This window comes from Mastomys coucha, unplaced genomic scaffold, assembly GCF_008632895.1.
Source record: "Mastomys coucha isolate ucsf_1 unplaced genomic scaffold, UCSF_Mcou_1 pScaffold13, whole genome shotgun sequence".
Lineage (NCBI taxonomy): Eukaryota > Metazoa > Chordata > Mammalia > Rodentia > Muridae > Mastomys > Mastomys coucha.
In genome coordinates, this window is record NW_022196895.1 from 17476315 (window position 1) to 17491635 (window position 15321).

The 15321-nt window shown below is 43.7% G+C and overlaps 1 protein-coding gene across 1 annotated transcript in view; it reads left to right on the forward strand.

The window, feature by feature from the left end:
- Window positions 1-10334, forward strand: part of Mep1b (meprin A subunit beta) — a 22848-nt gene extending 12514 nt beyond the window's left edge. Inside the window, exons 8-13 of the mRNA XM_031366272.1 lie at window positions 566-781; window positions 2397-2840; window positions 5023-5202; window positions 6274-6406; window positions 7393-7597; window positions 10167-10334. Of these exons, the coding sequence (XP_031222132.1) occupies window positions 566-781; window positions 2397-2840; window positions 5023-5202; window positions 6274-6406; window positions 7393-7597; window positions 10167-10181 (1193 nt within the window). The 3' untranslated portion in view covers window positions 10182-10334. The remainder of the gene's footprint in view (window positions 1-565; window positions 782-2396; window positions 2841-5022; window positions 5203-6273; window positions 6407-7392; window positions 7598-10166) is intronic.
- The last annotated feature ends 4987 nt before the right edge of the window (window positions 10335-15321 follow it).

A 15321-nucleotide genomic window follows, 5' to 3' on the forward strand; every position in this document is an offset into this window, starting at 1 on the left:
GGGGCAGGGCGGGGCGGGGCGGGGACCAAATGCTAAAATGTCTGGATTATATAGGAACTTCTAGGGGAAGGGCAACCCATCCCCTGGGCTGGAAAGTTCAGGGTTGGGGGCAGGGCATGCCAGGTAGGGACTGAGGGATGCTGGGAGAACCTGGAGACCACGTCTTTTTTGCTATGTATGTACCTCAGCTTCTTGTCATGGGGTCTGAAACCAAGCAGAAGTTTAAGATTAGGGTGCCTTGTCATCTGTTGAGGGATATCATCACCTGGTCACAGGAAACATTCTGCTGGCTCAAGTCCCTTCTTACTCATAAAGCCACAGATACTTAGGCGAGAAGCCTACTCATGACTTCATGGTATCCTCATCTCCTCCAAAGGTCTGACTTCCACATGCTGTCAACACATCAATCTGAAAGTTATTTCAGCTGCATGGACTTTGGGGGCCACAGCCAGATGATAGCATTTGTGTATGGTGGGGATTAAGCAAACACCAAAGGAAGACACGTGCTCAGAGACAGCCATCCTAACATTTCCCTCTTATCCATTCTGCGGTGTGCTCTGAGCAGACGCTGGCTTCTTCATGCATTTCAACACCAGCGCTGGGAATGAGGGGGCCACAGCGATGCTGGAGAGCAGAGTACTGTACCCCAAGAGAGGGTTTCAGTGCTTGGAGTTTTATCTGTACAACAGCGGAAGCCGAAACGACCAACTGAATATCTACACCCGGGAGTACACTGCAGGCCGGCCAGATGGTGTTTTAACCCTTCAGAGAGAAATAAAAGGTACAGTGCCCACATCTTTCTATTGTTTGGATTTAGGGTGAGGTGTTCTTGGAACTTGTAGCAGAGCGGGGACTGGTGACACCGTGACTTTCAAATAAAACTTGATCTGTCTTGATAAAGGAAGTTAAAATGAGGGTCCTTTATGCAATACTTAAAAAACATAGACGGTCTCAGGGACTGTGGACTTGAGTTCTCCAGAAATAACGAGGACACACTGTGAACTCTGGGTAACATGGAGAAGGTTGCTGGCTAAAAGAAACCAAACTATGGAGTGGATGAAGGAAGGATCGTTCTCAGGGAGGCCTGGTCTGTCCTTAAAGAAACACTTTTGGCACCTTTCATTTTATCTAACCGTGGCCCAATTTTACCAAAGTGACATTCAAATGGAAAAAGGACTCTATCTAACTTTCAGTTTAAAAAACATCTACACCCGGGAGTACACTGCAGGCTATATATACACAAATCCCATAAAGGCCTCTGCTGTGATATCAAGTAAATGTCATGGTGGGAGCTATGACTGTGGGGAGTGATAGTCCACATTTGACATCAACCATGTGTTGGAGAGGTGGGCCAACTGCCCACATATTAAAGCAGACGAGGAAGGAAGGGATGAGGACAGTATTAGTTACTCTCCTCTTTGTTTTGATGAAGGAAGGGCTTGTTGCAGACCACAGTTTGAAGGCACAGTTCTTCATGGCAGGGAAGGTGTGAGGCAGCTGCTCACACTGCAACTGTAGAGAAGAAGCATGGTGCATCTCCTTTGGATGCAATGCAGGACCCTAGCCCAGGCATTGGTACTGCCCACATTTAGGATGGATCTTTCCGTTTCTTTCTTTTTGTTTTGTTTTGGTTTTGTTTTTGTTTTTTGAGACAGTGTTTCTCTGTGTAGCCCTGGCTGTCCTGGAACTCACTCTGTAGACCAGGCTGGCCTCGAACTCAGAAATCCGCCTGCCTCTGCCTGGATCTTTCCATTTCAATTGACCTATTTTTAGAAACTCTCTCATAGCCCAGAGTCACTAGATGTCAACAGGATATGGTATTCCTGGGTTTGTAGATTGCTGTTTAAATACTGCTAAAATTCAGCAGACATTCAAGTATTGCAGCTAAGTTGTGTAAGTATATTGAAGAAGTCTTTGTCTGAGTGTCAGGAAATCCCAGATGTTAATATTGGGCTCAACTGATAACCAGTACAGAGTGCCAGGTAACTGGTGAGCAGACGTGTAGCGCTCAGGAACTGGGTGATTCCCCCTCTGAGAAAGGGAGAGCTATCTGAGGAGCAGGGATGTAAAGATTAAGTATCCCAGGGAACAGTCTAAGCTCAGCAGCACCTTTAAATCAATGGTCTCAGGATAAAGGGGTGAGAAAGCCTTTCTTCACATCCATGGGAGGGTAGGGCATCCTCTTTCTCAGAGGAGAAAGAGACAGAGGATGGAGAGAGACTGTGTGAAGTGGGGCCAGGAGGGAAGACAGTGATTGGGATATAAATTGAATAAATAAATTGATGAAAAAAAATAGAATTAGAGGCTCTGGGACTATCATTTGCTTTTGAAGATTCGAACTTTAACACTGAGCACATTAGTGCAGAGTTCATAGTCCTTCGTTGCGCTTTCTGCAGAAATACCCATGGGGAGCTGGCAACTTTACTATGTAACATTGAACGTGACTGAAAAGTTTCGAGTGGTGTTTGAAGGACTCAGAGGCCCTGGCGCATCATCAGGCGGTCTGTCTATCGACGACATCAATCTCTCGGAAACAAGGTGTCCTCACCATATCTGGCACATACAGAATTTCACCCAGCTTCTTGGCAGCCAGTACACAAATGTGTACAGTCCTCCATTTTATTCTTCTAAAGGTTACGCTTTTCAGATTTACATGGATCTACAATCCTCGACGGATGTAGGAATTTATTTCCACCTGATCTCCGGTGCCAATGACGATCACTTACAGTGGCCGTGTCCTTGGCAACAAGCCACAATGACACTCTTGGACCAAAATCCTGACATCCGACAGCGTATGTCCAACCAGCGGAGTATAACCACAGACCCAACAATGACCAGTGGTTCGTGACTTATTATATTCTTTATGGCTAAGGCCATGATCGTTGTTCAAGGAGGGATGGGTGATTTGGGAGTGAGAGATAGCACTGTTGGTCACTTGGAGAGTATTCAGCTTCAGAGAAAGGATTTACTAGTGGAAGACACAGTCCCCAGGTAGAAGACTGTTAGGAATGTCAGCAAGGCCTGGACCTTGGGAACCAGCCATCCCTGATTTCTTTGTTTTTTTCTTCTTTCTTTTTCTCTTTCTCTTTCTCTCTTTCTCTCTCTCTCTCTCTCTCTCTCTCTCTCTCTCTCTCTCTCTCTCTCTCTCTCTCTCTCTCTTTCTTTCTTTCTTTCTATTTTATTGCTAAATTTTTCTTTTTTCCATTTTCCTTTTTTTTAATTAGATATTTTCTTTATTTACATTTCAAATGATATCCCCTTTCCTGGTTTCCCCTATGAAAAAAAAAAAAAAACTCCTATTCCCTCCCCCATACCCCTGCTCACCAACCCACCCTCTCCTACTTCCCGGCTCTGGCATTCCCCTACACTGGAGCATAGAGCCTTCACAGGACCAAGGGCCTCTCCTCCCATAGATGACCGACTAGGCCATCCTCTGCTACATATGCAGCTGGAGTCATGAGTCCCACCATGTGTACTCTTTGGTTGGTGGTTTAGTCCCTGGGAGCTCCGAGGGTACTGGTTAGTTCATATTATTGTTCCTCCTAAGGGGCTGAAAACCCTTCAGCTCCTTGGGTTCTTTCTCTAGCTCCTTCCCTGTGCTCAGTCCAATGGATGGCTGTGAGCATCCACTTCTGTATTAGTGAGGCACTGTCAGAGCCTCTCAGGAGACAGCTATATAAGGCTCTTGTCAGCCAGCACTTGCCGGCATGCACAATAGTGTCTGGATTTGATGATTGAATATGAGAAGGATTCTCAGGTGGGTGATTTCCAAGTATTCATTAGGAGTGTTGACTTTAGAGGCTGACATGCTTGGGTTCAAACCCAAGATGTGTTTCTCATTAGCTTTGTGATCTTGAAGATAAAAGCATTCTTGAAGCCCCACTGTTCTTGGCTGTTAAACCAAGGCAGGGACAATAATCCCAGATCTATTAAGAGAACCAGGAGAGGTTGGTATGGAAGCCTGTTGGGAGGGAGAACTCTTCTGCTGTTGAGTGCCTCACCCCTGCTGACTTGGTCACATGGTGGCACGGTGGAAAACAACTCAGTTCTTTTTATTTATTTATTTATTTATTTAAAGATTTATTTATTTATTATATGTAAGTACACTGTAGCAGTCTTCAGACTGCTCATTATGGGTGGCTGTGAGCCACCATGTGGTTGCTGGAATTTGAACTCATGACCTTCTGAAGAGCAGTCGATGCTCTTCCCCGCTGAGCCATCTCACCAGCCCAACAACTCAGTTCTTAAGGTGAGTCAGAATAGGGATGCTGGGACATAGGTGGCAGCAGAGTAGAAGTGGCTGGGATGGCTCATCAACGCTTCTGACGGGTTTTGGTGATGGTGACAGCATTCCTAGACTCAAAAAGAGCCACCACCCAGAGAAACATGATTGCACTCGGAATTGCAATAATCTGTTGTTCCTGGAAACTGAATAGAGGGGAAATAGAATTATGGGAAAGCAGAATAGCACCAAAGATACTTTACAAATGACAAGGATGAATCAAAATGACATAAGAAAAATAACGACTGAATCTGATAGCGAGAAAAAAAAAATAACAGAGAATGGAAGTTTTCATTCTTTTCCAACACATTCCCTGGATGAAATGCCACTTAGTTCAGTTTATGAGGTAAATTGTTCATTGCTAATATTAAAAATTCTCAGCAACTTACTGTTTTGACCCACTTAAACAAGGCCCAACTGCAACTCAGAAGGCTGTTGAGGCTCAACCCCCAAGACAGAAGGGTTTTCGTGACAGGCAATATGCATATGTGTGATTTCCTCCACTTGTTGTCTAGAGGTCGGGCTCCCTCCCCCCCACCAAGCAGTCTCATTTCCATGGGGCCGTGGGAATGAGCAAAGCCCACCGACTTGCCTGGGAGCATCGACTTGCCACCGTAGTATAGAGCATCAGCTGATTCTCTTCAGCATCATCCTCATTGTGTCTCGATGCCTGTTGATCATTCCTTCCGAAGGCTGTGATGATGCTCAACCCAGCCCATTAATATAAATTGCTTTTTCAGATAATGGAAGCTATTTTTGGGACAGACCTTCCAAGGTGGGAGTGGTGGATGTTTTCCCTAATGGAACTCAGTTTAGCAGAGGCAGAGGCTATGGAACTTCTGTCTTCATAACCCACAAGAGGCTGAAGAGCAGAGAGTTCATAAAAGGAGATGACATTTACATCTTACTGACCGTTGAAGGTATCAAAATAATTGTTTTGTGTGAGTTCACTTCTGTGGCAGTTGGCTATTTGCTGTATTCTTTTGGCTTTTGTTTTGAGCTATGCTATAGGTTGTGGTAGGAAATGGGCAAGAGTGGGAATATTCTTAAAAGAATAATTAGAAATATGAAACAATTTAATTTGATATATCAAAAGTTCCAGAGTCAATCATCTATTTGCTACATTATGGAATAATAGTGAAAAATCTTTAGGCTGAAATCCTCTGGTATCTTACTTCCTAACACAGGAAACACATGACCCTGGGCAGGAGGTTGACAGTGGTGCCCCACCTCAGAGCTCCTTCTGCCAGATAAACATGGTGCTTATGACTCCAGCTCTCTCCTCTTGGGGTGTGTGTGTGTGTGTGTGTGTGTGTGTGTGTGTGCCATTGGACAACTCTGCTTGCCTTAGGCACCATTGGCTGATTATTTACTTATTTATAGAATTTTTTATTGGTCGTTTTCTTTATTTACATTTCAAATGTTATCCCCTTTCCCAGAATTTATTTATTTTTACTTTGTAAATTGTACATTGGTTTTCATTGCATGTGTGTCTGTGTGACAGTGTCAGATTCCCTGGAACTGGAGTCATAGGCAGTTGTGAGCCACCATGTGAGTGCTGGGAATTGAACCCAGGTCATCTGGAAGAGCAGCCAGTGCTCTTTATTGCTGAGCCATCTCTCTAGCCCGATTTGAGACAATGCTAGGTGAGTTGGCCTCTTAGCCCATTATCTGCCTGTCTCTACCTTTCAGACTGTAAATGTATACCTCCTCAGATGGCTTTTAAAAAACAAACTAATAAACAAACAAACCGAGGGTTTGGGAGAGTCAAGTCAAGTCCTTAGCTAACAGCTGTCTCTCCGCCTTTGCCTGATCTTTATTTGACTGCCCATAAGTGTTACTGGATCAAGATTGCATACAAGATTACATAAGTGTTACATGAATCAAGATTACATACCTTTTCACAGGCCTTAACTCATGAGTAGTATCTGCGTCCAGTGACAATTAATACAAAAGCTGATTTCCACCATGCTGTCTCCTTCCCTCTGCAGACATATCTCATCTCAATTCTACGTCAGCTGTCCCAGATCCAGTTCCCACCTCGACTCCCCGTAATGCCTGCTCTGAGGTCGAATGTCAGAACGGTGGCATCTGCACTGTCCAAGATGGCAGAGCTGAGTGCAAGTGAGGGCTCATGTGGGAGGCCCCACTACCTCACTCTCTCATGAGATGAGCTTTTATCCTTCTGGGAATTAGATGCTGATAATTCGCATGCGTGATATTGATCGAGTGTCCAAGTCAGGCTTCTATTGCTGCGGTGAAATACCATGGCCAAAAGCAACTTGCAGAGGAAAAGGGTCTATGTGGCTTATACTTCCACATCGTAGCCCAACATGAAGGAAGTCAGGCCAGGAACTCAAACAGAGTAGGCACTTTGAGGCAGGAGCAGATGCAGAGGCCATGGAGGAGTGTTCCTTACTGGCTTGCTCCCTGAGGTTGGCTCAGCTTGCTTTCTTACAGAACCCAGGACTATCAGCCCAAGGATGGCACTACCCACAAAGGGCTGGGCACTCCCCCATCAATAACTAATTAAGAAGATGCCCTACTGGCTTGCCTGCAGCTCAATCTTATGAAGGCATTTTCTTAATTGAGGTTTCTTTCCTCTCCAATGACTTCAGCTTATGTCAAGCTGGCATAAAAGTATCCAGCAGTTCCTCTTTTGAACTCCACTTGGGACTTTGGCTAGCCACCATAACAATGATGCATGAAGAAATAGCGCACTATAGTCTAATTGCCTGAATTCTATATTTTATTACATTACTTATCATTAAATCCTCACAGCAGCCTTGTCCCTTGATTCTGCTGTTCCCCATTCTTTAGGGGACTATGTTGAAGTGCTGAGTCCTTAGCCAAGGTGTGGCGCTCACAGTGGTGAACCCGATCCCCCAGCTGCTGGTCCAGTGTCAGATGAATTGTAATATGCCCCTCCCCTCTTTCCAGCCTCACCCGATGCTAGTTTTCTATCTTCAGGTGGTCGTGGGTTAAATAGTTATGCATGTCAGTGACTATCAGGGTTCACATAAAGGAGAGGTGACTGGGCCCCTTAAGATGATGTTCACAGATGTCACCTATAAATGACACCCTAAATGGCAGCCTATCTCTTCTTGCAGGTGTCCTGCGGGAGAAGACTGGTGGTACATGGGCAAAAGGTGTGAGAAGAGAGGGTCCACCCGAGACACTATTGTCATCGCTGTCTCTTCCACGGTCGCCGTGTTTGCTGTGATGCTAATCATCACTCTTGTCAGTGTCTACTGCACCCGGAGGAAATATCAGAAGAAGGCTGTTGCAAACACGGCAGCCATGCATCTAGAAAACGTAAGTTGAGTATACTGTTTGGTTTATGGAACCACACGAAGAGGGGCTGGGCCATTTTTACACACTTCTTCATTTTTAACTTTTTTTTTTTTTTTTTTTTTTGGTCTTAGGCTACGTAGACTGGGCTGAGTCTCTTTGCATGCCCATTATCCCCACTGTAAACCAATGAGTCTTAACTCAGCTTCTGTAGAAGCTTCGTAGAGGAGCAGTCATTATCCTCTGGGATTTGTATCTGGTTGTTCATGTTTCTTTGGGGTGACCACACAGCTGATGTTTCCTGCAAGTCTCCATCTCCCTAGCAAAGGGTCTGTGGCTTATAAATGCCTTTGTTCTGAGGGTCTTGGGGTGGCCAGGCTCAGGAGGTTAGTAGACGTATGTTTGGGGAAGTGCCTCCCTTAAAAAAGGTTCCAGTGAACTTTGGCTTCTTCTGGAGTAACAATCACCAGGGTGATTTTTTTTTCATGTGAAAGGTTTCAAGTTTTGCCTCCAATGAAATTCTAAATGACAACGATGGGTCCTAGACAGTGGGTTCTGAGGTTCATATTGGGAACAGGGCAGCTGGATGGGATGTAGGTGAGTCTGGGCTTTGGTGCAGGTGCACCTGGGTTCCAGCTATCCTCCAAAGAGCATGGGGGCCAGGACAGACCCCCATCCACATTTTAACTTGGAGGAAAGGGGCCAGGCCTTTGTACTCAGTGTGTGACTGGCCAGTGCATGAGGGTAGACACTGAGGAGTTCCACAAAACTGCCTGGACAGCAGCCTTTGAAGGAGGACAGTTCTTGAATGAAAGTTTTCATGTAGGATGGCAGGGTTGAACATGTCTGGGATTCGGTAGTGACCCCAGAGCTAGAGAGCACAGGCCAATGTGCAGTCTTAAACAACAGCTCAAACAAAGGGTGTCACAGTGGAACATTCCAGTGAGAACCAAAGTACCTGGAAGACAGCTAGTGAGATGCATGGAAAAAGAGCTCAAAATAAAAACACTTCAGGCTGCTAAAGCAAGACTGTAGTTTCTTTCATTCATTCTTTTTTTTTTTTTTTTTTTTTTGGTTTTCCAAGACAGGGTTTCTCTGTATAGCTCTGGCTGTCCTGGAACTCACTCTGTAGACCAGGCTGGCCTTGAACTCAGAGATCTGCCTGCCTCTGCCTCCCAAGTGCTGGATTAAAGGCATGCACCATCACCACCTGGCAAGAGTGTAGTTTCTTAAGAAGAGCTACTACCATGCTTTAATTGTTTAAGTGGACTATCTGGTATCTAGACCCTATGACTCCATGTTTTATTTAAGACTTTTATTTTTGCAAAAATCAGCTGGAAGATGGACAGCGATGCCGAAAGCAAATGGCTCTATTCTCTTTTAGCATTCATTAGTCTATTTCTTCAACCTCGGGCAGATTTCTAATGCCATCACCTAGCTATATATTCATCACAGTTTTTATATATAAAATTCATTTTTATTTCATGTACATTGGTGTTTTGCCTGAATGTATGTCTCTGTGTGTGTCAGAAACCCTGGAACTGGAATTACAAATGTGAGCTGCCATGTGAGCGCTGGGTACTGAACCTGGGTCCTCTGGAAGAGTAGCCAGTGCTCTTGACTGCTGAGCCATCTCTCCAGCTCCGTATCATATATTTTAAAAGTATATAATCTGGGCATGGTGTTGCACACCTTTAATCCTAGCACTTAGAAGGCACTATATAGCAGTTACATAGGCAATACAAGACAATTTCACAGCAGTACCAGGACTGTATAGGGATCCTGTCTCAAAACAAACAAACAAAAACAACAACAAAAAGTAAATGAAGTGTATACAAATTGCTTTTCACTTGAAAACCTTTTTTCTCAGCTTATTTTTTGAGTAAATAACCATGAGAGAGCAGTCAGTATGGGACCCTGCTGCACTGCCTGTCTGAAACTATGTCCATGGGCCAGGTCCCCACAGTCAGGAAGGCTGCACCAGACCCAGGAGCAGGAATGGCAGAGAGTGGTGAGGTGGGAGAACCAGCAATGTAGGTGCACGTGACTGTCAAGAGCCCTTCCCTAGAAACTGGGCAGTGTGGGTGAGGTTGTAAGGGCTCAGAACACGTCAGAAGTAATGAAAGAAGCATGAGAAAAAAGATGAGCCTAAGTCAACAGACGGGAACACTACCATCATACCAGGGACAAGGCAGGGACTCTGAGTGGACACATATGTCACCATGATGTCACAGGGGACATGGCAAGGATACTGAGTGGATAAACACACCATCATGATGTCTCAATGACACTCCACATCAGTAAATAGTAAATCAGTCAGGTGTGAGGAGTCCACTGTATTTTCCTTCATCTTTGCATTTCCTCAGTGTGTTCCGTAAGAATGGATCTTGCAGATCCTATGTATATCTTGAACTGGGATGCTCAAGTCGCAAGGGCCGGGACATCTTCCCAAGGACATAGCAGATGCTGCGTGTCAGCTGGGATGGATGTCAGGAATCTGTTTTGGGGACTTCATTTGAAAACCAGACTGTTGCATTGTGACCCATTTTTTATATTGAGGAATTATGTCATCGATTGTCCTTTCTCCTTTCAGCAACATGCGTTTTGAATATTAACCCACGCCAGCAGGTGAAACGAAAAGAGGCCTTCCATCGTAGAAGAATATTTCACTCAAGCTGTGTGACATTCACAGCATTCCAAACCAGATTGTCTCTGTAAATAGCTGAATGCATAATAAATCATTATTTTGGTAAAAGTCAAATTAGTGATCTCTCTCCCTCCCTTGCTTCTCTCCACAGTTCAGGACTCTCCATACTATGTGCATAAAACTGTCAGGGAAAGGGAGAAAAACAGAGACAGCTTTCCAAATTATAGTTTCTTCCACTTAGGGACAAAATATTAGACCTCACAATTACCCATAATCACCACAGAAAATATACTGTGGGAGGGAGTCTGGGCTAGAATCTCAGCCATTTCAGTGTTGTCCTGTCCCAAGGTAGGGGAAGACAGTGGGATGCCCTTCCGGGACACCCTCACATGTTCTTCCAAACTTCTCCCTCCTTACTTTCTTCTGTGGTCTTTGGGGCACTTGAGCCTTAATGTAAAACTGCAGCTATCAGGAAAAGTTTTAACTCAGCATGTGGGGCAGAGTAATTTTAGGAGCTTTGATATTTTTAAACATCAAGGACTCCAAAGAACTTTTGTTTACAAGTGTTCCACTGGTCAATGTTGGCATTAGAGGAACTCACAGTGAGACACCCCCCCTTTTTTTTCCAAGACAGGGTTTCTCTGTCCAGCCCTGGCTGTCCTAGAACTCACTCTATAGACCAGGCTGGCCTCGAACCCAGAAGTATGCCTGCCTCTGCCTCCTGAGTGCTGTGATTGAAAAACGCATGCACCACCACTGCTCAGATTCAGCGAGACTATTTTAAACTATGATTTGTTAATTATTAAGAAAGACAGAGGCTGGAGAGATGCCTCAATGGTTGACCACTTGCTGTTCTGCCAGAGGACTTGAGTTGGGGTCCCAGCACCCACCTTTGGAGGCATAGGTTCTATAACTTCAACTTTAGGAGATCCGATGGCTCTTCTGGATTTCATGGGTACCTACACACATGTGGAACAAACACACAGACACACATACACACACAAATTGAAGAAGGAGGAGAAGAAGAAGGAAGAGGAGGAAGAAGAGGAAGAGGAGGAGGAGGAAGAGGAGGAGAAATAGGAGGAGGAGGAGGAGGAGGAGGAGAAGAAGAAGAAGAAGAAGAAGAAGAAGAAGAAGAAGAAGAAGAAGAAGAAGAAGAAGAAGAAGAAGAAGAAGAAGAAGAAGAAGAAGAAATTGTTCTAGGGCCAGTTGTGGTAGTGCACACCATTAATATCAGCAATTGAGAGGCTGAGAGGCAGAGGCAGGCAGACCTCTGTGAGTTTGAGGCCAGTCTGGTCTACATAGTGAGAGCCTATCTCAAAATACAAAAAGATTAAGTTCTTTTGGGGTGTGCTTGCCTAATATATATGTGAAGCTCCTAGCTGAAGCTTCAGCACTACGGCAAATGAGCCTATTATAAGTTAAGATAATGTTTTCTAGTGAACAATAACATATTTGTCAAAATACAAATGCCAGTTTACATTTCTTTTTGCAAATCTCTGAGGTCTAGTTTAATAGAAGACAGCTGATTTCTTTCCTTTGTCTCTACAAGCAACCCATTGGGGTATACTGTCTTGTAGAAGGACCTGAAGGACTAACCCTGTAGAAATGTAGTACAAAGGGGGGCTCTGTCTCTTTATACTCTGTATAAAGACCTCACATGCATTTCCTCTCCTCTCCTCTCCTCTCCTGTCCTTAGCTCTCTTCCCCTCCCCTCCCCTTTTCTCCTCTCCTCTTTGCCTGCCTGCATGCTGCCTGCCTTCCTTCTTTCCTTCCTTCCTTCCTTCCTTCCTTCCTTCCTTCCTTCCTTCCTTCCTTCCTTTTGTTTTCTCAGACAGGGTCTCATTATGTAGCTCTGGCTGTCCTGGAATTCACTATGTAGACAAGGCTGGCCGCGAACTCACCAAGCTCTGCCTTCCTCTTTAATCCCAAGTATTGGGATTAAAGGTGTATGCCACTCTGCCTGGCTCCATATATATTTTAAATAGGTTTCAACTGTGTATGACTTGGTGAGATGCTACATCACTCTTAGAAATTTAGAAATTTTAGGCGGTGCTTGAAAATCTTAAAATATGCCAGGTTGTGGTGGTGCACACCTTTAATCCCAGCACTTGGGAGGCAGAGGCAGGCGGATTTCTGAGTTCAAGGCCAGCCTGGTCTACAGAGTGAGTTCCAGGACAGCCAAGGCTAGACAGAGAAACCCTGTCTCGAAAAACCAAAAAAAAAAAAAAAAAAAAAAAAAAAAAAAAAAAAAAAAAAAAAAAAAAATCTTAAAACATTTCATTTTACAACATCAGAACAGCAGAGAATATCACTGCTGATCTAAAAAATATCAGTAAGTTTGGTATAGTTTATATTCCCACCCACAGTATAAAAATGAAGTTTCTCTGAGTCCTTACCCATGTTTGCTTGTTGTTATTATTTTTAATGTACTTTTGTTTATTATTATTATTTTATTATTATTATTACTCATTATGCAGTCTGAGATGGTCTCAAACTTATAATCCTCCTGCCTTCTCCTGGTAAGTGCTGGAATTACAGGCACATCTCACCACACCTTGCTTACAGACTTCATTTTTTACCGAAGTTTTAGATATGTAACAAAATTAAGTGGACGATGGAGAGGGTTTTCATCTATTTCCCAGATACACATGGCCGTCCCCACTACCAATAGCTTGAATCAGAGGCGTCTCTTGTGACAATCAAAGCCACATTACAAGCTCCCAGTCACTGGGAGCCAACTCCTTTCACTGTGTTCACATCTGGTGTTTCATAACCCCTGGGCTTTGAGAAACGCATGGTGAGTGTATGCCCATTACCTGCAAAATGGTTTCAGTGCTCTAACACTCTTTGTGAGCCAGCTCTTCACCTTTCCCTCCCTTCTACTCTCAACAAACCTGGGCCACTGTCTGGGAGCTTGTTCTGTTCTTTAATGTCAGCATCGCTGATGTGTATGTGAGATGCTCACTGTCATGCTGGTAGGTAGTTTCTTTCTATTTATGTTTTCCTTCTTGCCACCTGCACATGAAACCTCTCAATGTCTTGCTCATGCTCCAGTTGTATTGTTGTTGTTGTTGTTGTTGTTCTATTGTAGGAGGTCTTCATATAGTCTAGATACTATACTTTAGTCAGGTATTGGTTTAGAAAGGTGATGGCCTGCCTGCACCCCACTGGGATCAGATCCAGGGCTCACGAATGGCAGGGCAGTGTTCTATAGACATGTTCTTTCTCTACTTCTCAGCCCTTCCTTTCGTTGACTTTATAGATTTATGTTGAGTGTGGTGGGGCATAGCTTAAATCTCAGCACTCTAGAAGCAAAGGTAGGGTGACTTGCTTTACATAGTGAATTCTAGACCAGATGGGAATATGTAGTGAGGCTTTGTCTCAACAAACAAATGAACAAACAAACAAACAGCAAAAGCCCCAGACAGGTTTCTAAAAACAAAAGTTTAGATGAAGCCCCATTTATTGTGCTACCCATCTTGACCCTCCCCATCATTGAATAGGTCATGCTTTGGACCATAGATTTTAAGATCTCTGTCTGAGAAGGAAAACCAAAATGTGGACATTTCATTCCTTCTTAGAAGGGGGAACAAAATACCCACAGAAGGAGTTGCAGAGACTAACTATGGAGCAGAGACTGAAGGAAGGGCAAGCCAGCCTAATTTAGCTGACTTCTGAGAGGCTCTGGCAGTACCTGACTAACACAGATGTAGAGGCTCACAGCCATCCATTGAACTGAGTACAGGGTCTCCAATGAAAGAGTTAAAGGACCAAAGGAGCTGAAGGGTTTTTAGCCCCTTGAGACAAACAACAATATGAGCTAACTAGTACCCTCAGAGCTCCCAGGGTCTCAACCACCAATCAAGGACTGCACATGGTGGAATTGATTATTCTGGCAGCACGTGTATAGTAGAGGATTGCAAAGTCGATCATCAATGGGAGGAGAGGCCCTTGGCCCTGTGAAGGTTCTGTGCCCCAGTGTAGGGGAATGCCAGGGCCAGTAAGTGGGAGAGAGTGGGGTGACAAGTATGGGGGGGGCGGAGGCAACAGGGGTTTGTTCTTGTTGTTTTTGTTTGTTTGTTTGTTTGTTTGTTTTTTGGAGGGGAAACTGGGAAAGGAGAAATCATATGACATGTAAATAAAGAAAATATCTAATAAAAACAAGCAAACAAAAAAGATCTCTGTCTGTCTCTAAGCTGTGAATAGTTTTTTTTTTTTTTTTAATCATTCAGCTTTTTAATGTTCTGTGTCTAAGCAATGATTTGTTGTCTTATGGTTTTAAGGAGTCAGGTTTGGGAAGGTTTTTTTTACAGTATCAGGTTTCCAGCACCTGCTAAGGAAAGCCAGCCTCGTTTGCACAAGACTCAGTGTGTTCATTTGCATCTGAATTCTCTGTTCTGCTTTCCTGATGGATGTGCCTGGTCCTAGGAAATACAGGATTCACAGTCTTGATTACTGCATAGCAGTGACTACTATATAGCTTGTCAATATCGTATAGTCTTGGCTACAGTATTTGTACGGTGGCTATTACAGTGGATTTTTAAAATAGGGTATATGAAGTTTTCTCATTTTAGTTTTTAAAAACATTTTGGATTACTTTAGTTCATTTTCCTTTCCAGATTTCAGAGTAATGTAGTCTGTAACTGAAAAAAATCTTGTTTGGACTTTGACAATAATTGTGTGAAATATAATTTTTTGGAAAAATGACATTTTCTTTTTTTTTTTTTGTCTTCTAATCTATGATCACAGCTTGCCTTTCTATTCTTAGAGTTTTTTTTTTTTTTTTTTTAAATACTTCTTTCATTCTCACTATGTTCTGGCATAGAGGTTCTGAATATATCTTATTAGATTTACATTTTTGTGCTTCTTTTTGGCAGGGCAATTATAAATTATGAGATTTTAAATTTTCATGTGTTCACTACTGGTGTTGTGTTATATATACATATCCTGGAGGCCAGGATATGTTTGATAGAATGAGGTATGGTGCAGGGGAGGGGATGCCTCTGCTGGCCCACGCTGAGGCATCTCTGCCCCTTGAAGTACCAGCCACACAACAGTCGGTATAGTATAAAATAGAGTTTATGTAGGGCATGGGAAG